The sequence below is a fragment of the Anguilla anguilla genome, chromosome 19 (genome assembly GCF_013347855.1).
Source record: "Anguilla anguilla isolate fAngAng1 chromosome 19, fAngAng1.pri, whole genome shotgun sequence".
NCBI lineage: Eukaryota > Metazoa > Chordata > Actinopteri > Anguilliformes > Anguillidae > Anguilla > Anguilla anguilla.
The window spans coordinates 14,761,896-14,786,680 of NC_049219.1; the positions used below are offsets into that span (position 1 = coordinate 14,761,896).

At 43.6% G+C, this 24,785-nt stretch overlaps 3 protein-coding genes across 8 annotated transcripts; 2 read left to right on the forward strand and 1 right to left on the reverse strand.

The window, feature by feature from the left end:
• Nucleotides 1-1,940: 1,940 nt before the first annotated feature.
• On the forward strand, nt 1,941-7,430 carry LOC118219080 (protein mono-ADP-ribosyltransferase PARP11-like). Of its 4 annotated transcripts, none has more exons than XR_004763650.1 (8): nt 1,941-2,093; nt 2,869-2,994; nt 3,129-3,249; nt 3,558-3,633; nt 3,833-4,186; nt 4,504-4,652; nt 4,920-6,812; nt 6,932-7,430. XR_004763650.1 is itself a non-coding variant. In XM_035401946.1 (8 exons), exons 1-8 carry the CDS (start codon nt 2,025-2,027, stop codon nt 5,234-5,236), a joined length of 1,062 nt encoding a protein of 353 aa, XP_035257837.1. In that variant the 5' UTR covers nt 1,941-2,024; the 3' UTR covers nt 5,237-7,430. The 4 variants fall into 4 exon arrangements, 3 of the variants coding, with proteins under 3 accessions (XP_035257837.1, XP_035257835.1, XP_035257836.1); XM_035401946.1 differs by having other exon boundaries at nt 3,833-3,905; nt 4,056-4,186; nt 4,920-7,430; XM_035401944.1 differs by having other exon boundaries at nt 4,920-7,430.
• Nucleotides 7,431-9,596: 2,166 nt separating this feature from the next.
• LOC118219084 (GLIPR1-like protein 1) lies at nt 9,597-16,139 on the reverse strand. The gene is made up of 6 exons (XM_035401950.1): nt 15,691-16,139; nt 13,205-13,459; nt 12,665-12,777; nt 12,093-12,178; nt 11,689-11,715; nt 9,597-10,789 (listed from the first exon to the last, which is right to left on the reverse strand). Exons 1-6 carry the CDS (start codon nt 15,874-15,876, stop codon nt 10,623-10,625), a joined length of 834 nt encoding a protein of 277 aa, XP_035257841.1. The 5' UTR covers nt 15,877-16,139; the 3' UTR covers nt 9,597-10,622.
• Nucleotides 16,140-17,059: 920 nt separating this feature from the next.
• caps2 (calcyphosine 2) lies at nt 17,060-24,785 on the forward strand. Of its 3 annotated transcripts, XM_035401934.1 has the most exons (18): nt 17,060-17,201; nt 17,341-17,381; nt 17,805-17,850; nt 18,006-18,110; nt 18,378-18,410; nt 18,599-18,754; nt 19,151-19,261; nt 19,415-19,482; nt 19,804-19,914; nt 20,199-20,273; nt 20,496-20,591; nt 20,680-20,773; nt 21,209-21,324; nt 22,005-22,081; nt 22,613-22,767; nt 22,913-23,032; nt 23,211-23,307; nt 23,779-24,785. In XM_035401934.1, the coding sequence occupies exons 1-18, from the start codon at nt 17,127-17,129 to the stop codon at nt 23,952-23,954; spliced, it is 1,752 nt and encodes a 583-aa protein (XP_035257825.1). In that variant the 5' UTR covers nt 17,060-17,126; the 3' UTR covers nt 23,955-24,785. The 3 variants fall into 3 exon arrangements, with proteins under 3 accessions (XP_035257825.1, XP_035257826.1, XP_035257827.1); XM_035401935.1 differs by lacking the exons at nt 17,060-17,201; nt 17,341-17,381 and adding an exon at nt 17,613-17,661; XM_035401936.1 differs by lacking the exons at nt 17,060-17,201; nt 17,341-17,381; nt 17,805-17,850; ... (1 more) ...; nt 18,378-18,410; nt 18,599-18,754 and having other exon boundaries at nt 19,255-19,343.

A 24,785-nucleotide genomic window follows, 5' to 3' on the forward strand; every position in this document is an offset into this window, starting at 1 on the left:
GGTTTGTCAAAAGTGGGGCAAATCTGAACAGATCTGAACAGAGTCATAATAGCTGTGTACATTAAATTGCTTGTATTTTTCCAGAACACCTTGTCATAGCAATCTCAGGATAGTGATCCCTTGTCCTGCAAGCACACTGTTATGTCTTAAAGTCCAAAAAACTATGTCTTTTTGTTTTCTTTTTTTTAAGTGTGCGCTTTGAATAGAAGTATAATAATGGTGTCACTTGGCGTACACAGCAACCCTCTGAAGTTATTGCTGGTCTGATGGATGTTTTCTATTAGAGCTGTTTTCCCCCGAAAACCCCTGAAAGCTTGACCATATTAAACGTCTCCATAGCAAGCTGCAACAGGACACAACGTTTTCATTTGAGCTTCTTTGTTATTTCAGAAAATTACAACATTCGTCTTTTTGAGAAAAAAAGCATGAATAGTTCTTTGCGACAATTTAAAAGACGCTACCCTCTGTTAATGCTGATATACCGATATATTTTTACTGACAATTAAAAAAATAAGTTTGCAAACGAAAGTAACTGTTTTTGTGAGGCAGTCTTGCTAAGATATGATTGCCTCAGCTGTAGGTCAATAATACCTGTGGTGAACCTGTTTCTTTCTTATTTGTCCTGTGCTGATTGTCATGTTGACCAACCCCAGGTATTGATGCTAATTGCTATATTACCTTCAACCACTGATCCTCAGTCCTGGTCCTGGAGGACCACGGGGTCTTTTGGTTTTTGTTTTTGCCTTAAGATCAGCGACTGGTTCAGACTCAGAAAACCATGTGAGCTGAGTCGGCTGTGCGACAAACTGCTTTAACTGATCCGTTACTGCGCTACTCATGTTCTGAGTAATGACAAAAGCCAGCATACCCCGTGGCTCTCCAGGACCAGGATTGAGAACCTACTATGTTAGACCCAGGAGAGTCAGGCTGATGTAGGCAAGTGTATATTGAGCCAATGTGTGCCAGAGGTCAAAGCCAGACAGTATCTTTAATACGGGTTTTTCGTGGTGTTAGTCTTGTCCACATCTTGACATCACTGGAATATAGAAAAGAAGAATTGTCATCATTCACTGCAGTGTTTTGCTGTTGTCTTTCTGTCATATGGATTACAAAAGCCATATAATCATTGTTATCACAATGCTGCATTTTCTCTCACAGACTAGTGAGTAAATGCAGAAACTTGGCAAGAGACATTGGTGATGTGTTTTATTTATTTATTTTTTTTTAACACGAGATAAATGAGGATGGCACCGAAATACCTAAATTCTAAAGATGTCCTGCGGTCGGCATCTCCAGAGTTGTCGACGAGACATGGCCCACCTTAAAAAGCATGGGACACACAGAGTCACGCTGGGCAGGACATGCAAAGACAATTAAAGCAGTGTCTGCCCCTGCATGCTGTATTGCACTGCTGCATCTTGAATGTAACCCTCTCAAAGAGAGCTCAAAGACTGCTTATAAAAAGCTCGCTGTTCACTGGTTAATGTCATGGAAACGGGGCCTGTTCAACTCATGCCATTTAATTAGCGCCATTTTGCAGAAGTAGTGGGGCCTGGACGGAATCACTAGTCCTTTTCGTGGACCTCAATGCAGTCGTTTGCCCGTGGTTTCATCCTAACATCGAGTTGCTGTCGTAACTGTTTGAAATGCCCCCAAAAATAGATTAATGTATAGGTACAAAAGTTATGCTCATGCATTTTACGTAAAATATTTTGTGCACTTTTGCATATATCTGTTTTTAAATGCAATCACTCCTTGGTTAGCGAAACTCAACATGTTCGCTTATTTTGTACATTATATCAACATTCGGTCGTTGCTTACTTTTCCTATTATTAACAGGGCACAAGATGTTCTTTCTTGGTCGAAGGCGCGATTTCGATATCCTATCGCTAGGCGGCAGTCAAGATGCTCACGGAAACGCCGACAAAATTGAATGGCACATTTGTGACGTATGCGGAAGTAAACAATAACATTAAAAATGGAAACTTGACAATCGCAGAGGCCGGTGTTTGTTCGCTTTTCGGATGTCTAACCTCGGATGGTTGACGAGTGCACTAACTAAAATAGACACAAGTAGGGCTGTTTCACAACAGGTAAGACAAAATTAACTGGGCACAAATCGTGTCGTTTGTTTTAGCCTCCACGAACCACCATCCTGCTGACAGAATGCGAAGCTGCGTTGTGAGGTGGCAATCATTAGTGCAGGTCCGCTGATACATCATCTTTTCCACTGTCTGTCAGTTCATGTAAGTAAGCGCTGACGAAGCAAACGTATGAATATGCAGCCACAATTAAATGCAGCTCCGGTGCCACCTGGATGAGCTGACAACAAGCACACAGGGTGATGTGGGCCCATCGGAATATCTGTAGACTAACTCGATACTCTTGCCGATGCTTCTTTAGCTAACTATGATGCTCAGTTAGCTAATCAGCCGATAAAAGAAGAGTCGGAGTATTATTCTTGTGAAAGAAAACTGCGGTTGCACTTTAGGCGGCTCGGTACAAACATAACCTTCGTTTTTACTCAGTTCCATGACGAAAGAAGTGTTTTGCAATTTAAATAAAAAGTTCAATTACAACCTAGTATTGGGAATACAGTGAGCGTCTTGCAGCCACCGATCTCTAGATTAGCTGAAATCTGCACTTTTTGGAAGTAATTCGATCAAAACTATTTCTGAAAGCTGGGCTGCAGTCACCCTATTGGCTGCAGCTAATTGGCCAGCGTTGTGCAGCTGTCAATGCACGTCACGCAAAGTTTCATGTGATTGTTGTTTCTCCGTCCCTTTCTTTCTTCCTTTCTTTCTTCCTTCCTTCCTTCCTTCCTTTCTCATCCCTTGGCATCACATTAGACTGTCTGATTGTTTGTAGTGGGACAAAACCATGTTTACAAGGACAGCAGAAGACGAGTCCTCTGATGTGGAGGAGATGGATACCTCGGAGAGCCGCTGGTGTTGGTTCTACCTGGCCGAGTGTGGCGTGTGGCATATTTTTGAGGTAGCATGGATAATAACTTTACGGAGGATAACATTAAAACAGAACACATGAGAATCGGCTACCTGCGATGCTTTCCACAACCTGTATGTGAGAAATTTCTTTTTTTCCCCTTCTGTACTCTTGCATTATTTCAGGTGGACCCCAGTGCTGCCTGCTCTGTGACCAGCGACCAAATCGAACAGAATTACGCGAGGAATCATCAGGGCATCCTGGAATTCCACACAGCCAAGTATACCTACAGATTAGATTTCTCAGGTATCAGAGGGTGATGACTTCTTGTTTTTTCTATCGATTAATACCTAGCCAATATGTAAAAGCATGTCCGGCTTCCTGTTCAGTTTAGTTGTGTGTTACAAAGTGTTGTAATGACAGTGGTGTCTGTCTGAATGTAACCTTTTTTGCATATGAGAGTATGGATAAAGCTCTCTCCATGTACATGAGTTTGAGCCAGTGCAGATTTAGAGAGGAGACTAGGGTACCTGTCTGAGCATGGATACACTGCCTCACTTCTGTTTTTTTCAATGCTCGTTTGCTTGTTTTTCTTTTGTACCGACCACATGCAGTAATGAAACAGACTAATCTAACTACTGGAAAGCAACGGCCAATCAAACGAGCCCTCCATTCAGCGACAAGTTTCAGGTAAGACTGACCTGAGGGACATTTCAACAAAGCAGCATTACAGGAATTCATTTAGCCAGCTAACCAGCTAACTTAACTTTTGTAAATCTAAAGAGAAAAGTCCCTCAGTTCTAATAGTGTGTACGTGCATGCGTGTGCCTGCGTGTGTGTGTGTGCGCGTGTGTGTGTGTGCGCGCGCGCGCGTGTGTGTGTTTTACAGATTTATCTGTGATAACCTTGCTCTGCCCGTTCCCTCACACTGGGAAAGGATCAATACTGAGGAGCCTTTCCAGGTAAGTGACGCTCGTCTCGCTTTCTGTCCCCGGCATTTTAAGGCATTTAGTTCCAGCACCACACAGAAGTCCCTCTCAGTCTGTGCGCCTTGCCTTGAGCGCGTAAGTGGGATTGTGCTGATTAACGCGACTGTGATTCTTGTCTTCCAGCTCATCTCTCTGGGCAGAGACACTTATGAGTACAAAGAGGTAGCAAGGTTGTTTGAGAGGACAATGGGAGGAGCCCTCATCAAGTTAATTCACAGAATACAGAACTTAGACCTGTGGGAGTTTTTTTGCCGGTAGGCTGCACTATACTTGTGGTTGATGCGATCGCATTGATGAATGTTGTCGATCAATTTTGTGCATGCCATGATCAAGAGTTGAGTTACTGTGGAATAATAGCACAAGAATTGGATCCAGGATCACAACACAAAGCTCCTGGATGATTTCTCAGTCCCCCACTGCATGCAAAATGAATAAATAAATAAATAAATAAATAACCACTCGTCAAAGTGCAAGTTTAAAGCACAGCACCCTGGGAAGTCCTCTTAACTACAGCAGCTGTTCGTTTGCGGAGGTGTGCTGATCTTGCGTTCTGTTCCCGCGTCCTCTGAAGGAAGAAGGCCCAGTTGAGGAAGATCAAACGGACGGACGTGGAAGAGAAGATGCTGTTCCACGGCACGGGCCACAGCAACGTCCCGGCCATCTGCACCTACAACTTTGACTGGCGGTTGACCGGGAGCCATGGCGACGTCTACGGCAAAGGTGGGCCACAGCCACGACCCGGAAGCTGTCGATCAATATGACCTCCGTGCGCTTGGCCTTCTCTCCGAGAAATCTCCAGCAGGATTTACGCTGTTTTTCCTTCATTTTTTTTCATGTTTTTATATTCACCACACCAACCATCAAACAAAAGTCACACTTAAGAACTATTTAAAGATGAAAATGCATTGTGGTAAGGTCGACCAATGACCTGATATTATTGTGTCTAATATAGGAACAGTAATTCTCTGTCTCTGTCTCTCTCTTCAGGAAGTTATTTTGCGAGAGATGCCAAGTACTCGAGTAAGTTCTGCCACTCCACTGGGAAACACAACTTCACTTTGCAGAAGCACGGCCTGGCCCCGCCCACATTCCAGAGTGAGCCGTCCTTCAAGTCCATGTTCCTGGCCCGGGTCCTGGTGGGGGAGTACACCCTGGGACACCCCCTGTTCAGCCGGCCCCCCTCCAAAGACACCACCATCACAAACTTTTACGACAGCTGCGTGGATGACATTGTGAACCCCAAGATCTTTGTGATCTTTGACAGCAACCAGGTGTACCCGGAATATTTAATTGAGTTCTTTTAACGGCGTCGAGACGGGCTTTGAGCGTACAGTTGTGCTTGCCCCCCCCCTCCATACAGTATTATTTTCATATAATAATAATAAGGACTCAATGCACTCTTCTTAAAAACAGGGGTTCAGAGTACTGGAGGGTGTCGTGGAAAATGTAATTTCTCAAAACGCTCAAAATGGACGTCGTCTATTTACGTTGATTTTTATGAGAGAGGCGACATGAAGGCGACTTTTGAAGAGAAACGCACAAACGGGCATTGCTCTTCTTTCTTTTCTGTCGTCACCTTACGGACGTCCCACAGTGCCTTTGGAAAGGGGGGGGGGGGGAAACAGAGTGGCTGGAGATTCTTTGGATTTCAGCTCTGAAAGTGTGTGTTCTCACAATGCAGTCAGTGGACACACACACACAATGAGGACCAGATTTGTGCCATAACAGGTTGCACTTTACACTGTATAGCTACTTTTTAAATTCTTGTTTGTTGTTTTTCTTCTTCTTGTGTGCTTAGATCTTTCTGTGATTTCATTTGCTCCTCTGTCTGTATATAGTATCTCTTGTTTGTCATCTGTGCTCTCACAGGAATGAAATCAGTGTTATTCTCTGTCTCTAAATGTTTAGTGACAGGAGATCCTCCCCGCTAATGTGAAACTCATGGGTTGGGACGGAGTCCGCTGTGGTCCGCAGGAGTTATCTCTCAAGCGTCGTCTGTTGTCAAGTCGTCTTAAGGATGCGGTTACGTACCTGTGATTTGTCATAAGATGCAGTTACGCTTCTGTGATTTTTGTCCTAAGTTGTGGTTGCGTTCCCGTGATTTTGTCTGAAGACGAGGTTATGTCGCTGTGACGATAACGTGCTGATCCCAGGAGCGTGTGCCTTGGGGCAACTAAAACAGTAAGGAGATATCCTTTTGGTCGGTCAATAGCGGTGGTTAATCAAAAGAATCTACCTCATTGAGTCTATTCTTTAGAAACCCAAACGTAAGGATATAATGGCAGTTAAAGACCCACATTGTTTCCCTTCTGTCCACTGGTGTTTCTTAGACCTTTTTACTCTCAATGAGAGGATGTTGAGAAGGTCTGAATGTGGTCAGCTCCCTAGAAAAGCAGTATCGTATAACGGAATGCCCAGTTTTAGTGTGCAGTACAGAGCTAGTCCCATTTTTAAGCGATCTGTAGTTAAGTGCATGATGTCACAGCAGTCCAGGCCGTGGGCAGTTGGCAGTCATTGGCTGTATTGACGTACTCAAAGCTATTCTGTGTGGCTTGACACTAGTGGCTCTGCTGTGTGGACGTTATATTATTGGTGCAATGTGTTGACAGTCATTTAATCCTTTTCGTACAACCTGAATGGGTTTCCACTGGTGTGAATAATACATCATTCACATTAAATATAAGTAATAAAAAAATGTATCTATGTTATTTAAAGAATTTGGTTCATTGGAATGCGTTTTTTTACTGTAATTGTACTGTATATATGTGAGTATGTTTCTTTTGGTTTTTTTTAAGTATTAATGAAAGGTTTATTTTAAAACAGGGCATTGAATGATGATGGGTGCACAGGATTCTCTTCCACAGAAAGTGAAAGAAAGAGGTGAGAGAGGAAAGGAAAAAAGAAAAGAGAGAATTTGTCTCAAGAAGGAAATGTAACGTGATGCCGACAATGTCGTCAATAAATGAACTGTTCTCCTCCTCCAAATCTGACATTGCCAGTTGAGTCCCGGAGTTAGACCCGCATGTCCTCTGCTCTGCCGCACAAGCCAGTGACTCTTCCGCATCGCGCTGACCCCGCTGCATGCCCGCCAGGCGACGGCTGGTATCCCGCGGACGTCTTAAATGCCCCCTGCCCCGGGTGAGGCGATAGCGAACACGGCTGAGAACATATCGAGGAGGTTGAACATGGTTATCATTGTTTTAGCTGTCCTCTGCCCTGCCTAATCTTCTGAAGTGTCTGGATTCGTTTATATTCATTTTGCCACGCAAGGGGTAGGACAGTTCTAGAAATATATTTCAAGTGGATTTAGAATCATTTTAGTTGTTGTTTGTACAGTGTTATACATATTTTGTCCAATTTCGTTTTATGTTTATAGGAACACCATGAATACCATGTGAATGAACTTAATCCCAGATCAGACTTGGATCTCCAAATCATTTACCATCTTTTCATGTGCACCTGGTTTGGATTATTAAAGAGCTGTGTTTTCTTGGTGAATGTCTTTGTAAAGCAGCTGACTACCATATGTTACTGTGAAATCAATCCTCGACCCTCAACCTACCTGCCGACCCAGTGCAACGCATATTCATTTAAGCCTGAAATATATTTTCCCCTTCATAACATGGACCTGGTGTGTAACGTACTATGCAGTACCATACCCAGAGAGAAAAGGCAAGTTCTTTACACTTGACAAAGTACAGTAACAGTCTGTGTCTCTGACGCTCAACATTCCGACTGGATCTGTTTTTTCGAAGCAGAGCGAACGCAGGTTGATCGGGTGTTTTTTGTGTTTAGTGCCGTTAAATAGGGACCCTCCAGATAGTTAAGTGACAGTTAAGGAAGGTAGTGGCAGTGTAATATTTAGTTAACTTCTTGGATGTTTCAGGCTTCTCACCACTGGGGGGCAGCACTGTGCCACGTGGGCCAACCTTCAGCCTCGTCAGTAAGTGACTTCCTGTCACATACGGTTCCGGAGAGACCTCTGATGCAGTTCAGTCATGGGAAACTGTATGATGTCAGAGATGTGGAGAAGGATTGTGCTATAGTATCTCTCTTCAGCACTGGAGTCTTAACGGTAGGTAATCGCATCCAGTTTGAAATACCTCTTAATAAGAGTCAGTACAGTGCCCCAGAAAGCACATAAATGTGTAATAAACTAAAAACATTAATAGCACAGACACCTATACATTTCTGTGACTTTGAAAGAACAAAGGGGAAAAACAGGCTTGCAGTTATCTTTTGTGCTGATAAAGAGGGTGGGTACTCCTGAGTCAGAGTGGTCCATTGTATGGAAAGGCCCCGTCCTTGTTCAGGGCCGGCTGTTTGGGTCAGATATTCCACTGGCTTTGTCTGATCTATTTTGAGCCCCCGTCCCACCTCGGGAGGGGGTGACAGACGCGGTGCAGTCTGGCGCAGGCCTTGCCCAGGCGGGCTGGCCTTTGCTGAGATCTGCCATCTTTAAACGGGGCATTTTTTTTTGTTTTTAGCCAGCGCACCAGGATGCCAGGGTGTGGCTGCAAGCAACTGCTGACATGAGCGCGAGCTAGCCTTCGCCGGGCTCCTTCCAGGGTCGTGCTCCGCCCCGACCTTCTGCGTGGGAGACAGAGCACACAGGTGCATCCTGGGAAATACTGGAAGCTACGCGCAGCCATGCGCTCTCCCGTACTTGGGCTGGAGTTCAGTTTGCTGTTGGAAACAGAGCTCCCTGCTGCTGTGGTTAAAGAAAGTCCTATCGCTGAACTGTGATAGGGACACTGTGCTGGAGGGTGAGTTACACTTCTGCTCTGACTGATGGTGGTTACTAATGATCCAAGATCACTAACTGTAGAGATGAATAATAATTGGATTTATGACTTTCACTTTGAAACCCACACGGACATGGGGAGAACATGCAAACACCACACAGAAAGGCCCCAGTGGGGATTCGAACCTACGCCCTTCTTGCTGTGAGGTGACAATGTTACGCACTGATAACGAACAGAACCTCAGCAGTGCCTGTCTGTAAGTGAGATGGCCGCTGTCCATGGTCCTAAATAGCAGGGTTAATTTTGGCAGGATAGTACATACTCTGGATAGTACATACTCTGCCGTATTCACTCTCTGCTGCCAAATTTTACTTCTACATTTGCTGAAGTAAAATGATCAGCATTAATTAAACTCTCTTCATTAAAGTGAACTCCAAAAAGGAGGAAATGTACTCTCTCAGAACTTGAACAATTTATTAATAATAATAATAATAATAATAATAATTACTTTTGTAAAGTGCTGTTCTCAAAACTGAAAGCGGTTTTTACAGTGATGAGGGGGAAACAGCTCGGCAACCACCAGTGTGTAGCACCCACCTGAGATGCACGGCAGCCATTTTGTGCCAGAACACTCACCGCACATCAGCTGAGGTGAAGAGGGACAGAATGATTTTTTATCATTTTTTTCTTTCTATTCCAATAAAACTGGCTGTTATTCTGTGCAGATGGGAGGGTCTGAGACAGTCTGTCCTGACCTTGGGAAAGCACAGGAAGCAGTGAGGCTCTGGGTTTGTCCTGGTGTCACAGTGGCACGTTGGTTTAGAGATGTTAACCAGGTTCAGTTCCCGACTGAGCATTACTGCTATTGTAACACCACAGGCAAATAATATATTTAATAACCAGCACTCACTCAATTGAGCTGAATCAGCAGTTATTAATATTTAATGTACATATTTTAAATGTGTGGACATTTTCTGCACTGCTGTCTAACTTGTGCTTGAATCCGAATTGCTATAGCAGGTTTCTGTGTAACAAATATGCACAATTATTTCCTGCACATAGTATAATATTGAAAGATACAGATTATTGAATTCAGGGTGACAGTAAACGCTCATATAAAATTTATAAAGTTACAGCATTGCATGAGGGGAGAGAAACACCAAGCTGAGTGAAAATGACAGTCTTTAATGTGCATAGATATGAAAGTTATCCAGGCAAGATTTGGAAAGCTTTGAATTCATAACGGTCCACGGGAGGATGTCACATGTCACTAATAATTAATTCTTGTCTGTGCTCCAGGTTGTTTTTTGGATTTTTTTAAAAACTGCTAACCATGATTTGCTCATAAAAAAGACTGCCCCAAAGCTGTTTTATGTTTATTAATATTTTAATATTAATAATTTCTGTCTTTACTACTTGTTCTTAATTATTCCTGCAGTTCATAGTAGGTCTGTTGTCTTATGTGTTTTAATGTTATAGATGCTTTATAAACAAAATCATTTTTGCCTTATCTTTGCTGTGTGTGACATCAGGTTGGGGAGAAAGATATCCAAGATTAATATTGATCCAAGAATAATAATTTGAATAAAGGTTTTCCTCTCTGAAGGATAAGTAACGGCTAGGTTCTGAACTACAGGTTATGGGATTTGTGGGATATGTTTAGTTTCTTCTGTTCTGACATCCTCCGAATCAGGGCTGGACAACATGGCGCACAGCCAAAGAAAATGCCAGCCACCGTAACCATGGTAACAAGACCAAACATGGGATGCGTGTTGTTGAATTCAGTGCTTGCCAAATCGCACATTTTTGAGTACTTTGTTGAATATGTTACTCTTTTTTTTCTTTCTTTTTTTTTTTTAAGGCAGAAAAACACAGTGGACCCCCCCATCCCGCTCACTCCCCTGCTCCCCGTACAGAGCTTCGCCCCCAGACAGCAGAGCGGGGGTCACTCGTGCGCAAACAGGATTTGGCGGAGGACCTGGAGCCCGTACACCCCAGCACACATCAGCAGGAGGGACAGGGGCCTGGGCACCAGCCCCGCCAGGCAGGCAGCGCTGCAGGACGCGGAGGACGCAGCGCCAGGGTCCCAGTCTGGGCTCCAGCTGCTGTAGCCTGCACACAGAACACAGCACGTACGCTAACATGTAACCTGCACACAGAACACAGCACGTACGCTAACATGTAACCTGCACACAGAACACAGCACGTACGCTAACATGTAACCTGCACACAGAACACAGCACGTACGCTAACATGTAACCTGCACACAGAACACAGCACGTACGCTAACATGTAACCTGCACACAGAACACAGCACGTACGCTAACATGTAACCTGCACACACAACACAGCATGTACGCTAACATGTAACCTGCACACAGAACACAGCACGTACGCTAACATGTAACCTGCCCACAGAACACAGCACGTATGCTAACATGTAACCTGCACACAGAACACAGCACGTACGCTAACATGTAACCTGCACACAGAACACAGCACGTACGCTAACATGTAACCTGCACACAGAACACAGCACGTATGCTAACATATAGCCTGCACACAGAACACAGCACGTACACTAACATGTAGCCTGCACACAGAACACAGCACGTACGCTAACATGTAGCCTGCACACAGCATCAGTATACCCTGAAACATATACCCCTGCCCTGAGACAGCAAAATGGCCCTTTTGGCTACAGCGATTTTACACAGTCCAGCTTGCCACAGGCACCCTTTTTCATTTTGCCCACCACCCCCGCAAAAAGGGTCTGTGCACAGCCCTGTTTCGATGTACCCAGGACTGAGGAGTCTGCCTCAGGAAGGGGTGTGTACTGGGTGTTGTTTCGTAGTGACTTTATCCAGAAAACTTTGATCCACTTTCTAGTTTCATTTAGTCACACGTGTTATGGTCATTGTTTAGGGTAAAGTCAGCTGGCAGTTATTCTCTGAGAGTAGTCTGTGTTGCATCTTGTCTGCCTTCAATTAGAAGTTGTAAATCATACTTACTTTTCTCTTCATCTCTTTTTGAATCACCTGGAGAACCAAACAAAGAACTATTGAGAAACATAATTCTTGTAATAGTTTTCATGCATAAATCTATGAATGAAAACTATTATAATATTTAATATTTAATAATATTTAGAAGAACATATTAAACACTTGAATAGCAGGAATAACAAGATACAGGTAATTACTTTTTCACGTGGGCGATATGGGTCTTATATAATAATAATTTTGAAGATGTGTTTTTGGTTTACTTGGGTTCCCTTTGTCTGACAATACATTTTGCTTGAAGATCTGAAACCGTTCAGTGTGACAAATAAGGGAAATCAGGAAGAGGGTGTTTGGGGTTGGATAATGTAACCGTGGTTACAGTATCCAGGCAGACTGGCCAATAAGGGGACACTCACGGCACAGGCGTCCCTCGCATGTCTCTCTGACACACGCGCTGCAGGACTCTCCTGCGCTGTAGGGAGGGGAACCCTTAAAATTCCCTCTGTTTGGGGAGAGCACACACACCCGACAGAACATCAAAAGCACGAAAAAAAGCATCAACAAAAGAAACGGGGTCACAAGCGTCGTGCCTGTTATTGTTATTTTGCCCGTTATTAACAGCGTAGTTATTAATAACTTCTGAAAACTGAGGGGTTGGGTCTTGGGGCCACTCACAGTCATAACAGCCTTGGAACTCACGTTGACAATGATGATCCTTAGCTACTCCTTTTTTATATTTATTTATTTTTATTTGAGCGCTATCTAGAGTAAGTATTTATCAGTGTTGTTAGCATTTGGTATTGTTCGCTATGGTGGCAAATCACTTTGGACAGAAGAATCTGCCAAATGAGGAAATGTAAATGTATGTGTTTGACAGAAGAATCTGCCAAATGAGGAAATGTAAATGTATGCGTTTGACAGAAGAATCTGCCAAATGAAGTGAATGTGAATGTATTTGTTGGTTGTTGTGCTTTTAAGTATGTCTTACGCTTCTCCGTAGTTGCAGACAAAGATGGTGGATTTTTTTTTGGAATATTCCTCGACTCCGTTTGGGCAGAACTGAACCGCACAGCCGACCTTGTAGCTCTTGGCCCAAACCACCTGAAGAACGATAACACAAAGAAGCAGATGGAACATTTCTGCTGTCAAATTACAGTATTGTGTAGGAAAAGAGAAACACCAAACTGAGGACAAGTGGCACAGATTTTAAAGGGGAATTCTCATGTCACACTCGAGGGCAATGCCCCAGTAACAGCAATGGACACATTAAACTGAGGTCACACGGCCATAAAAACGTCCTTTTAAAAATATTACAGGGTGTAAATCTCAGTGTCCTGGACACAAATTTGCACAAAATCATTTCTGTACATCTAGCCACTCAATCAGTCCCCCTACACCTGACTGGCAGCACAGTCCCTTACGTTCCTTACCCACTTGTCCGGTTGACCTACGTGGTTATGTAAGTGTAAAAATGAATAAAAATATGAGTGGTAGAAACAGGGTAAGTGTACAACCGCATACACGGCACCTGTTTGTAATGGCCGCACATCTTCTCGGGCCTGCAGGCCAGCGTGCTGTAGGTGAAGTCGGTCTCTTCCTCGTACCACTTCTGTACGGCCTTTTCCGCTCGGAAGCCGGAGACGGACTCGCCCACCCAGAGGTTCTCCCCCACGGGGTGGAACTGGGGATGGAGCTTCTGCGGGGTCGTCAGGAGGGGGTTGTGGGAGAACCTGCAGCTCCGGGCCCAGGCGCGCGCGCTTTTCGCCAGCGCCCCGTCCCACGTCTGCGGGACCGGGGGAAAACAACAGCGACAGCACGAGGGTAACTGACACAGCGTCAGTACTGCAGAAAATGAGCGACAATCAGCCATTTTTGTGTAGCCCACACGAATAAGACTTTCATGTGTAAAGTTCTTACACGTGTAGAACCAGACGGCTATACTCTCACTTACAAGATTGTCATCAGGAAAGTCAACAGCACTGTAAATGAGCCGTATTGCAGTTTGATTGAAATGACCTTTTTTCTGGACTTCTGTAGCTTTGTATCAAGATCCTGTGCTCCACATTGGGCACAAACTGGGACATAGTTCCCAAGTCATGCATCAATGTAAAGATCGGGCTACTGCTCACTGATACACTGATACGACATTGAGAACTGCAGATGTAGCCGTTAGCTGTCTGCTGAAGCAGTAGTTTCTGAGTTATTTCATATTTTTTTGGAAACGATAGCAAACCATAGTTTGTCATTATTTTGTACAAAAATAAGCCATCAATCTGGTCTGTTTTATTGTACACCTCCCTGGTCTCACAGCCAAATAATTTATCACTAGTGACCCTGAGGAAATCCCACCCAGTGAAACAATACTGAGCTCACAAAAGCCAGTGATAAGAATAGATCCGCATTTAAAACAAGAAAGGGGTTCCCTTTATATAATAAGAACATTAAACTTGTGACAAAGAAACTGCTTATAGCTAGCAGGTTTCTGTTTGCCCGTAAGTCTTTTTTGCGATTATACCTTAATCCTTTAACTTTATCGGTTAATTGAAATTTGGCACATTTTTGTTGGATATGGTGCCTACTGTAATAACGTATGAAATAAGCCCATTTTAAGATTATAATATTCCCATTATAAATTATAATTAATCATTATGAAAACTTAGACCCCCCCCGGATAAGGCATTATGCTTAGGTAATAATAATAATAATTATTATTATTATTATTATTATTATTATTATTATTATTATTATTAACCAAGGATTTAAAGAAGAAATAAATACATTTCTGATTTTTTTGCAAGCAAACCTCAATTTTCAGTATTCATTGTATTTACCTCACAGTCAATAATGCATAAAAGTCATTATTTTTCCAAAAATGTGAGTACTCAGCATCTGATAACATGTCAGCCAGAAGTAAAATAAACAGTGTGGTCTCCCTGAGGGGTACAATCATAAAATAACAGATAGTGACGTTCTTGGAGTGTCCACCCATCCTGCTTGAATATGTTTCCTATCAGTTCATCACAATGTGCACATGAACATCCATGTTTTATTCTCTTCTGTGTGCTCAAAATTACATCAGCAATGGCACAGTCTGTATTGTTTGTTTCAAAAAAAAAAAAAAATTTTTTTAAGTTATTCTAGTCTGGGTAAATTTCTTTTAACATAAACACTTTTTTGTTACTGCCATTGTAAATATTTACACAGCACAGTCAGATGTTGCGTATGATGGCGATGTGTGGAATTTTTTTAAAAAGACGTTGTCTGAGTCCTCCAGGTCAGGGCTAGTGGGTCATGGAGGCTGTTCTCCTGTTTGGCAGGGTCGCCAAATGCGGTTCCTAGCGGGACGCGCGATGCTGCGATGGCCTTCCCGTTTAAGGAAACTTCACATACATATTTTCTTCAAAAAGTTAAGTACTTTGCAAGGGTACATTAACTACCTGAGCCAATGCAACCAGGGAAATAGAGTTAAAGAGCCGCACAGTGGCTTCCTCCTGGGAGGAAGTATAGACTAAGTTTGTATAGACTAGAAGGTTGTAAGGGGTTCTGATAATGTAAAGCTCCCATCAAAGCCTTCCTTGTCTCACTGAATATGAAGGTTGGATCTTGCCTCTGGGACCCTGTTCAGCACGTCTTACATAAGGTAGTGTACGTATTAACAAGCAGGAGCTCAGCCACTTCTCTGTTTGAGTTTTTTTTTAGTGCTTGTGGCTATAGCTTGCAGTTTCAACACTCACAAAACATTTCCTCTAAAACAACCTATTGGGTGGCAGTCTTCGCAATCTGTTGTACCACATCCAAACCAATGGGCCAGTCAAATGTCAATGGGGCCAATCAAATGTAGCAAAACACAAAACTGTAAAATGAAACTTTTACCCATTCCACTTTCTACTTTTACAGGCTGGTGTTAAAGTAAATTCACCCTGTCCTCACATCTCCATGGTAACTGTGCACAGTTACTGCAGTTTCTGGTGTGTGACGACGGGAGATGAAAGGAAACGCTCCTCCATACGTTACCATGTACCGCATGTCGCTCGCGGGGGGGGTCACATTGGAGCGATGGCCGTTGTGCGCCTGGACGCACGTGTCAATGAAGGCCCGGTCGGTGATCTCGGGCAGCTGGCCCTCCGGGGCAGACCGCACGCCAGCGAGCGCGTCGATCAGAACCGCGAGGCGCAGCGTCCGAGACAGGAGCGGAGTCATGGTCAGAGCCACCGGGACGGCTCTCCTGTAAAGCCTGCAGGAGGTCCTGTGAGTCCCTTCTCAAATACGCAGCTGCTCTCTGGAAATGCGCTTCACCTGCTTTACTTTTGTTAACAGGAAAGAAGATAAATGTGAAAGTATTTTAATTTTGCCTGTGCTCAGATGGTGCTGTCGTCTCCCAGGTCAGAGAGACACTGACCGTAATTTCCCTCTCTCTGGTACTGCTGAAGTCTGCTGGCGATGTTGAGACCCACCCACTGAAGTGAAGGCAGGTTTCCTCATTCCCCTCTCTCCTCATTTCAACTAGTCTGTGCAAATCAAGGCAAAAAATAATTCACGGAAAAAGTAGCACCTGACTTGAAACAGAGGTTCTGTAATTTTACTGACTTATGGTATGAAAAAACCTGTAGTTCTAGTATGCTACCCAGTCAGTAGAACATTTTAAAAACTCACCTACACACATGCATCCAAACTCATATAAGATTTGTGTTGTTACTTTGAATTACTATGTACAATATGTTTTTTTTTTCTAAGACCACGCATAGGCTACACTTCATAAGCATGACCTATTTGTTCTTAATACTTCACTGTGTCATACCTCAATGTATTTATTGCTCGATAGCAATACCTATGAGAGTGCGCCACCCTCTGGCATAAAGTCGCAGTTACTTGAAACAGTCTTTTATTTTCGTCAAACTTCGGGTAAATCCGTTGTTAGTTTTGACCGAAGGCTTTTTTCTCTCTCGCAGAAATGAAACAGCTGAACTGATCATTGTTCACTTCACACGGAGATTATAGCTAGTCACTGCTTTTATTATCAAATTGAATGTTCACTATGCGTTTACTTGTGTATGTTGCATATTGTTTTTTATTTATAATTTATTTTAATTTTTAATTCTTTATGTTTAATTTTGAAATAAAAGTCACAGAAGTAAACTGAAGTAAACGTCGCTGCAAATTTACTAAAACGCAGAATAAAAATGCACAAACAGTTTTGAAAACGTTCTCATTTAATGAAATGATAAATAAAAAGCTTTTTTATGTAGCATACGTTTACAGGGATGGAAAAGATACAGCTTTGTTGCGTACATTACGGTAATCAGCTTGGATTGTTTGCGAAACCACAGTAACAAGCCTGATAGGCGGAGTCGTCGGAAAGCTGCCGTCCTTCTAGTGTTCAGACATAGAAGTTGTGGAGTTATAAGAATATAAACTATTTGAAATATAGATAATTATATACTTAACGCAAAATGGATTTGGATTTTAAAATTACAGGAATACCGGCCACACCAAGAGCACAGCATGAATTTCGGCAGAAAGCAGGGGTAGGTTGTTCCGTGAAAAAAAGCTTCAGTGTGGGCAAATACATTATATTGCTACTAATTCAGAATATATTTGTCGAAGATGTGGTTTTTGGGTTTAGCCACGGGGAATTGCTCATTTAAATAATATCTCTTCATCCAGCGTCATAACAATGAATCAAGAGTTGGCCAGCGTCCGGCAGAGTAAGTTTCTCACGCTTGTCTTGGACCACTTGCATACATAAATTACACAACGCACCCACTTTTTGTTGACAGCATAGATCAATGGATACAAACATTTCCAGAACGATAAAAAATATGGACAATAATGATTACTGTTATGCGGGACCATTCTATATGCGCATATACACAACATATTACACAAAGCAACGCAACGTAATGGCGCAGGTTATTGATGCCCATGCACCTGTGCAGAACACCTGTGCTCCCAAACCGGAGCTATGCCCTTGAATACGAACCGAAGGCAATTCATTTTAGTCAGTGCACTATATGTAGACAATATGTTATGTATTTTTTGAATTCAGATTACTATTACAACCTGGTACATAATTCAGTAGTCTCTGTATATAATTTGCGGTGAAGATTATTCTCATTTCCTTATTGCAGAGTGCCTCCGTTAAATCTTGGCAAACTTGGCGATTGGGAGGAAGAGGTGAGAATCTTTGATGGAAGGATATATTTACTACTGACTCTTACTGCTCTTGAAGTGCTTTTTTGAGTGATGCAAGTGTATACATGCAATGCGAGAACCTCCGTCACATTGCTGGCTTACTCTACGCGTCTTTTCCTTCTCGCAATCCTAATCAGGATGTCTGGTATGTTCCGGCGAGTGTGAGGCAGCCTCGAGTCGCTACCCCCGACTCCTCTTCCACTTTCAGCTGGGGCTGTGCGATTTCTGCACGCGCTCACCAGGTTTGACTTCTCATAATTATCTGAATAAACATAAAGCCGTTATGTGACGTGCGCAAATTTGGATTCTGCAGTTAATATATTTATATATTTTTTGCCCATCGACTTAAATAGAGAATTCAGCTGTGAGATGTTAGCCACGGTTTGCCACATATTATTCAGTTTTAAGCTTGTTTAGTTCCATGCTGCAAAAAGCTTAAAGTTTCCTTGTGTGATTCGATTATGCACATTTATCTTTTCTCAATTTCATGTCTTCATTTTGTTTAACAGATCTCAAGGAAACCCTTCAAGAAAACACCAAAGGTGACATTTCTTTTGGAAATTTCCTTTCTTTTATGATAAATATGTAATTTATACACCTCTGCACACTAGAACATCATCTCAGATGTGTGACTCAAAGTTAAGTCCGCAAAGCTCAAAGTTCAACATTTTAATTGGGAGCAACAAAATGTTTCATCTTCACTTGTTCTGTGTGGGTGTGTGTAACTAAGCCCCCGCCATGGGAAGAGGAGAAGGTGATCCCGGAGGACCTGCCCCCTCCCTCAGAGAGGCACAGGAAGCAGTACCAGCAGTACCAGGCCGAGCTGAGGGAAGGCTTCAGACTGCAGAGCCAGAGAGCGCAGCAGCCCAGCCACCCGCCACAGCAGGTTAACGCGCTCGATCTCACATTAATGATTTATTCACAGCTTGTAATGGCCCTTCCGTTGTTCTATTCTGATGGCACACGTGCACACACACACAGCATTTCTAATATAGCTTTGTGGTGTTAATGGGCATTTACTGCTTAGTAACTAGTAGTTTTTTGCCGCATGTGAAAGTTTAACCCAGAGCCGTAGATAGAGTTGCGTCTGTGGTGAACCCGGAACTAAGAACGGTCACAGTTCTAAGTCAGTGTTCTAGAACTCCACTGCTTTCAGTTACCAGTAGTCATTGTGACATCAGCATTAGAATGTTCACTCAAGGACATTCTAATCACATGTTTGTGATCTTTAAGCAGCTTCCAGTCTACTCTCTCACTTGCTGGTGTTCTCGTACCCCCGTAGTTGTCAGCCCGTGAGGAAGATCTGACCCCCCAGGACGAGAGGGCCCTGCTGCAGCAGTCCTACACCAGCAAGCCCTACACCCCCCAGCACAGCCAGAGGAAGCTGGAGGCTGTGAGTGTGTTAGAGTGCGTCCCCACCTGTCTGCACCTGAGGCAGGGGGGCCTAGACCACCGCAGCCCGTCTGGGAAATCTGGTGAGATCGGTGATTCTACAAAATGGCAGATGAGTTGTAGGACAGGCTGGATTTTATTTTATTTTTTTCAGGAGGACCTTGCTATTCTTAGAAGGAAGCAAGCTGTGGTCGAGCAGGTTATGGTGGACCAGTTGTCCAGGTGAGGCTGATTTTGAAACAGAATTTGGATTTGGATAGTTGACTGTTAAAGCTGGAGATGAGAACAAAATCGCAGACGAGGTATAAGAATGACAAGTAAAGCTTGCAAAGTCCTCTTCATAATAAATGTTGGGAAATGAAATGGCTGTTTATGTAACACGCTGGCTGAGTGGATCTGTTTGCTGATGCTGAATCTCAGTGACCACAGCACCCGTCAGCACACCTTCTAAAACTCGACGGTTCAAACTGAGCAACCGTCTGATTGGCCGATGACTTCTTGATCAGATCCGGCTTTAAAACGTGTGGGAAATGTACCCTGCAGGGCGGTCATTAGCGACCCGGATCAGAACCGGGCCCGGTCTGAGCAGACCTCACCCTCTGAGACCGGCTCCGTGCCCATGCGATACAGGAGAAGAACACTGCATGAGACACAGTGAGTATTCATTACTTCTAAATTTGACTGGGTGATATTTTGTTTGAAAATGCTGCTTAGGAGGATTTTCAGCTTTTAGTTTTAAAGATCTGGAGGCATTCCAGCCCCATGTTATGTTATGTCTCTTTTGTTTTGGACAGGATTATTTTATGTTGTTCATTAGGCGCTGTTACTTGTGTAGGGCAGTGTGGGGGACACTAGAACAGGACCTGTGTCATCCAAACCAGGGTTAAACTCGGCTCTGTTTCACTGATTGAGCTATCAAGCTATTTTTACTTCCACAGAGTGAAAACCAGGTCAGCTTTGACTGAGAATCTATTGTCAAACAAGCTGCGCTTTGACGCCAGAATTTTATCCAGGTAATGTTTCCTGGGAGTATTTATTTAGACAATATAGACATTCATAATGCTGTAAATAAAGCAAAACTTGAGTTTACGATTGTAGTTCTCACCAGTAGTACCGGTTGAATGCACATTTAAACATTTATGTAATGCACACATGTCATTTTATAAACAGAAACCCACAACCAAACAGTCATTTTCTGCACCGGTAAGGACCGCGTTGTTTTGTTTTGCCCCTAGGAACGGACGCGATGCAAGCAGAGAGCTCATCGGCTTTTTCTTTGCTTACGATAAGACGCTGACCGTTTATGAGTACCGGCAGTTTGGCAGAAACAGGTACTGCGGTGTTCCCACGTGTTGGATTGCAGGATGGCGCTCGGCTTTTGTCGCCGTCAAACATTAATTTTTGTTTCTTATTCATCAGGACAAACGCCCTTCCCTTCATTCCCAAGGGCTGCTACAAACACGAATGTGGAAGGAGGAGGGGAATGCAGTACAGCATTCATGATTTCTGTGTGGCAAGTATGCTCAGATATCTAAACACATCACAGTAAGTGTTTATCAGTAAGGAGGCTAGTCTTAGACTTAACTTTACGGTCAGCTTTTGAGGAAATCTGCATTTTGCTTCACAACGTAAAGAAGCAGACATTTTTATAAAAGGCTGACCATACAGAATCCCCATGCATAGTGTTAATGATAAAATGCAAACTGATACACAGTAAGACATGGTGCATTAGACTCCTTTGGTCAAGCTGAGTATAATTTGTTGAGTTAAAGAGTTCTAGTGATGGAACTTTTCAGGTCAGATATACAGTATGGGCTTTAAATAATCCATCGCGATTAATACTGCAACTCATCACAGAAGAATGACTACTAGATTTGGGGCTTTTGAGAGCGTAACAACATTGTTTTTTTCAAGGATATGCATGATAATTAGTCTTCCTGTGCAACAGGGGGCGAACTTGTCATTTTCCTCCCATGGAAAGAGCCTCCCTGAGACCATGAAGCAGAGGCCTTTGCTGTTGCTGCGGATCACTGATGTTGATGAGCTGGTGAAGGACATGCTGCTGTGAGCTTGAAAACATCTCTGTACCTCCTTGAATGTATCTTCTTAATTGTACAATGCAGTCCTAATGGCCTGAAGTCGGGTTTCATGCAGCATTGAGTGTTGGAGGGGCTGCAAATGCTTCTATACACTAGTTTGTGTGAAACACAACAGATATATAAAAAGGGCAGATATAGGTAAATAGTGAACAGTTTCCCTGCGATAACTTTTTAGATTATTACCTTCCTGCTGTATGTAAATCATTAACTGTGGCAGACCGGTGCCCTTACTCAGGGCCAGGAACCACTGTGGGTCTTCAGATGGATTGAGGTGCATTCTGGGATAAATATGAGAAACAATAGCCAAGCCTCACTGACTTCCCAAATTGACTCACTACTCAAAGAAAACAGTGGATGTGCGTCTGCAATTTAAAGTGTGTGGGGGTTGGGGGCAGAAGATGTGAGCTTGTTTGGGAAGCCCTGTTCCCGATGCTGAGCTCTGCTGCTCTGGTCTGGGTGGGGATGGGGGTGTGGGTGGTTGGGGCAGAAGATGTGAGCTCGTTTGGGAAGCCCTGATCCCGATGCTGGGCTCTGCTGCTCTGGTCTGGGTGGGGGGCAGTAGATGTGAGCTTGTTTGGGAAGCCCTGATCCCGATGCTGGGCTCTGCTGCTCTGGTCTGGAGCTCATTGCATGCTCTCTCCCCAGGGCCTCCACAGCAGATGGTGTACAGGGTCTGCTGAAAGAGGAACGTGAGGACAGGAACATCTTAATGGCCATTCAAGGTAATTTATTCTCCCGTGATGGTGGTAGTGTTGAGAGTGGCTGTAATGCACCATAGGAATCTTCTGAAATGCTTATCTGCTGCTTAAGTGGCAACTGATTGGTGCAATTTCACAGAAACCTTCCAGAAGCATATGCACCGCTGGTGTTGAAATTGGCACCTTTAGCTTGTAACTGGGGTTAGCAGGATTAAGCTGATGGGTACTGGTCTTATAAAGAGATATTACATTTGCTCTTAGTTTGCTATTGCTATTATCTTGTTTCTCATGCATCTTTTTCTGTGTGTATGTGCGTTTATGTTTATGCGTGTATGTGCGTTTGTTTGTGTGTGCGCATCTGTGCATTCTTGTGTGTGTGCATGTATGTGTGTGCGTGCATACGTGTTTGCCTACGTGCTTGTGCGTGGATCTGTGCGTGCCTGCGTGCATGTGCTTGTGCGTGCGTGCTTGTGTGTGTGTGCGGACTTGTGTGTGTATGTGCATGCGTGTGTGCGCGCATGCGTGTTTTCGGGACGGGGGCTGCTCGCTCCTCAGGGGCGCTGCGGGACAGCGTGAGGAACAGGGCCGTGCGCACGCTGACGGGACTGGGGAAGCGGCTCAGGGCAGCGGATGCTTCCGGAGAGGGAGTCCTGGGAAAGGAGGAGATCCGCCGGGCCATGCAGGAGTTCCACCTCACACTGCCCGATAAGGTACCACGGCAACCTGCCGCCACGGCAACGTGCCACGTCCTGTTCTGTTCTGTATGCTGCAGTATTGGACACGAGCATTAAATTCTCACTTCACCTAGCTGGATTAATAAATATAAATGTATATATAAGTACATGGATATCTTAGGACTTGGATGCCGTGTGGCGTATGCTGGATCAGAATGGCGATGGGCGAGTGGATTGCGGCGAGTTCATGAGGGGAGTGATGGGGGAAATGAACGAGTTTCGCAAATCCTTTGTCAGAAAGGTACGTCTACCTGTCTACTGGTGTCCTTGTCTAGTGTTTTTTTGATTGTCGGAAGGATTACCACAGTTTTTTTAATCATTTTCAAATAAACAAATTCATTGGTAAAAATGTTTTTTGCATATTCCTAAGAAGGAATGCAGTTTGATATATTGGTTGATTATGTGATTGGTGATTCTAGGCATACATGAAGCTTGATCCAAACAAGTCTGGCAGTGTCCCCATGACCGACATTGAAAAATTCTACTGCGCCAAGGGTCACCCGAAGGTCGTATCAGGTGGGCCTGACCTTCTCACTCCGGCGTCACGTTGGACAGTGCCAAGAGGTTTTAATAAAAAGGTTCCCACTTCTGTATTAAACCAACAGTTATGATCATCGATACAGGACTGCTCTGTTTTGTGTAACTGAACACTAACTGGTGCGGAAGAGTGTACGGCAGGCATTGATTCTCGATAAGCATTTCACTATGATTCACTCACGCCAGGGCGAATGCAGTTTATTCAAGTACGACTTCATTGTCTTGATTGTTACGAAGCCTGTCTTAATAACCTTGCTCTTTTCTTTCGCCCTGACCATAGCCACAGGTCTAGACTCGTATCGAATTGTTTATTGAATGAAACCTGTTACACACTCAAGTGTTAACTGCTTAAATGGGCTTTTTGCATGGTAGCATAGCAATGGCTGAGAAGCGATGTGCTGGTGTCTCCAGGTTAACTCTGACCTGTGACCTCTGACCTGTGACCCCCAGGCGAGTCCACAGAGGAGGAGCTGAAGGCGGGGTACATCCAGTCGCTGCGGGACGCCTGCCTGGACCCCAGGGAGGTCTCGTACTGTGAGTTTGAGGACTACTACGAGGGTCTGAGTGTTGGCGTACCCGGCGATCAGGACTTCGCCAACGTCCTGAAGAACTCCTGGGGAATATGAGTATGCCTGAGAGAACTCATTAATGCGAAACTGAACTTTTCTTAAAGCGACACACGCTTGTCTGTTCATAAAGTAGCGTATTGCTTGTGTCACATTTTTAAATTCCGTTCACCTTGGGCCTGTATCAGGAAGCAGGATTACTGAGTTAGCTGGGAAAATCATTAGCTGGACAATTGCGCTGAGTAAAACCCGGAACAGCTCTTTTTACTTAAGGCCATTCTCCAGCTTTGGTGGGGGGTTGCGGGTTTTACTCAGCGCAGTTATCCTGCTAACTCGGTAATCTTGCTTTGTGAAGCAGGCACCTGCTTTGCATTATATGTACAGATAAGGGTGTATATGGGCAATGACTGAAAACAGAGGATTAAACTACTTCAGTAATTATTTTGTTGGTAATGATGATGAAGAAAAATGTTATTTATGAATTTTTGTGTATAGAAAAAAAGCCCAAATTAGTATTTAAAGGCCAGCAGGTGGCGCCAAATTTAAAATGAGTAAATAAAAACATCTACATGGCAGCGTTGTAAATAAATAACTATGTAAATAAACTGAGTGGTCATTAAAATAATATTTATTTTCAGTTCATAGGGTGAAGTGCATTCTCACACAATATATGCAAGGACAGAAATATCAACAGGAAGTGTAACGTTTATTCTGTTATTCATAAATCTCGGCTGTTAGTTTTCTGTTGTTGACTTTTATTGTAACTATTGCAGGCTTGTGTTGCAAACGGTCCCGGTATGAATTTTAATATTTAAGTGTTTTGTGTTTAATATGCTTTTATTAGGCATTTGCCATGCATTTTAATAAAAGTTGCCGTTCAGAGTAAAGTTA

What these genes read in the sequence shown, in the direction of transcription:
- LOC118219080 (XM_035401944.1), top strand. Translation starts at nt 2,025, where the DNA reads ATGTCTAACCTCGGATGGTTGACGAGTGCACTAACTAAAATAGACACA. An exon ending in GCGTGTGGCATATTTTTGAG is followed by an intron (nt 2,995 to 3,128) that starts GTAGCATGGATA and finishes GCATTATTTCAG; the next exon opens with GTGGACCCCAGTGCTGCCTG. An exon ending in TGGCGACGTCTACGGCAAAG is followed by an intron (nt 4,653 to 4,919) that starts GTGGGCCACAGC and finishes CTCTCTCTTCAG; the next exon opens with GAAGTTATTTTGCGAGAGAT.
- LOC118219084 (XM_035401950.1), bottom strand. Translation starts at nt 15,876, where the DNA reads ATGACTCCGCTCCTGTCTCGGACGCTGCGCCTCGCGGTTCTGATCGAC. An exon ending in TGTGCGGCCATTACAAACAG is followed by an intron (nt 12,778 to 13,204) that starts GTGCCGTGTATG and finishes ATCGTTCTTCAG; the next exon opens with GTGGTTTGGGCCAAGAGCTA. An exon ending in AAAAAGAGATGAAGAGAAAA is followed by an intron (nt 10,790 to 11,688) that starts GTAAGTATGATT and finishes TTCTGTGTGCAG; the next exon opens with GCTACAGCAGCTGGAGCCCA.
- caps2 (XM_035401934.1), top strand. Translation starts at nt 17,127, where the DNA reads ATGGATTTGGATTTTAAAATTACAGGAATACCGGCCACACCAAGAGCA. An exon ending in TTGGCGATTGGGAGGAAGAG is followed by an intron (nt 17,851 to 18,005) that starts GTGAGAATCTTT and finishes AATCCTAATCAG; the next exon opens with GATGTCTGGTATGTTCCGGC. An exon ending in ACCTCACACTGCCCGATAAG is followed by an intron (nt 22,768 to 22,912) that starts GTACCACGGCAA and finishes TGGATATCTTAG; the next exon opens with GACTTGGATGCCGTGTGGCG.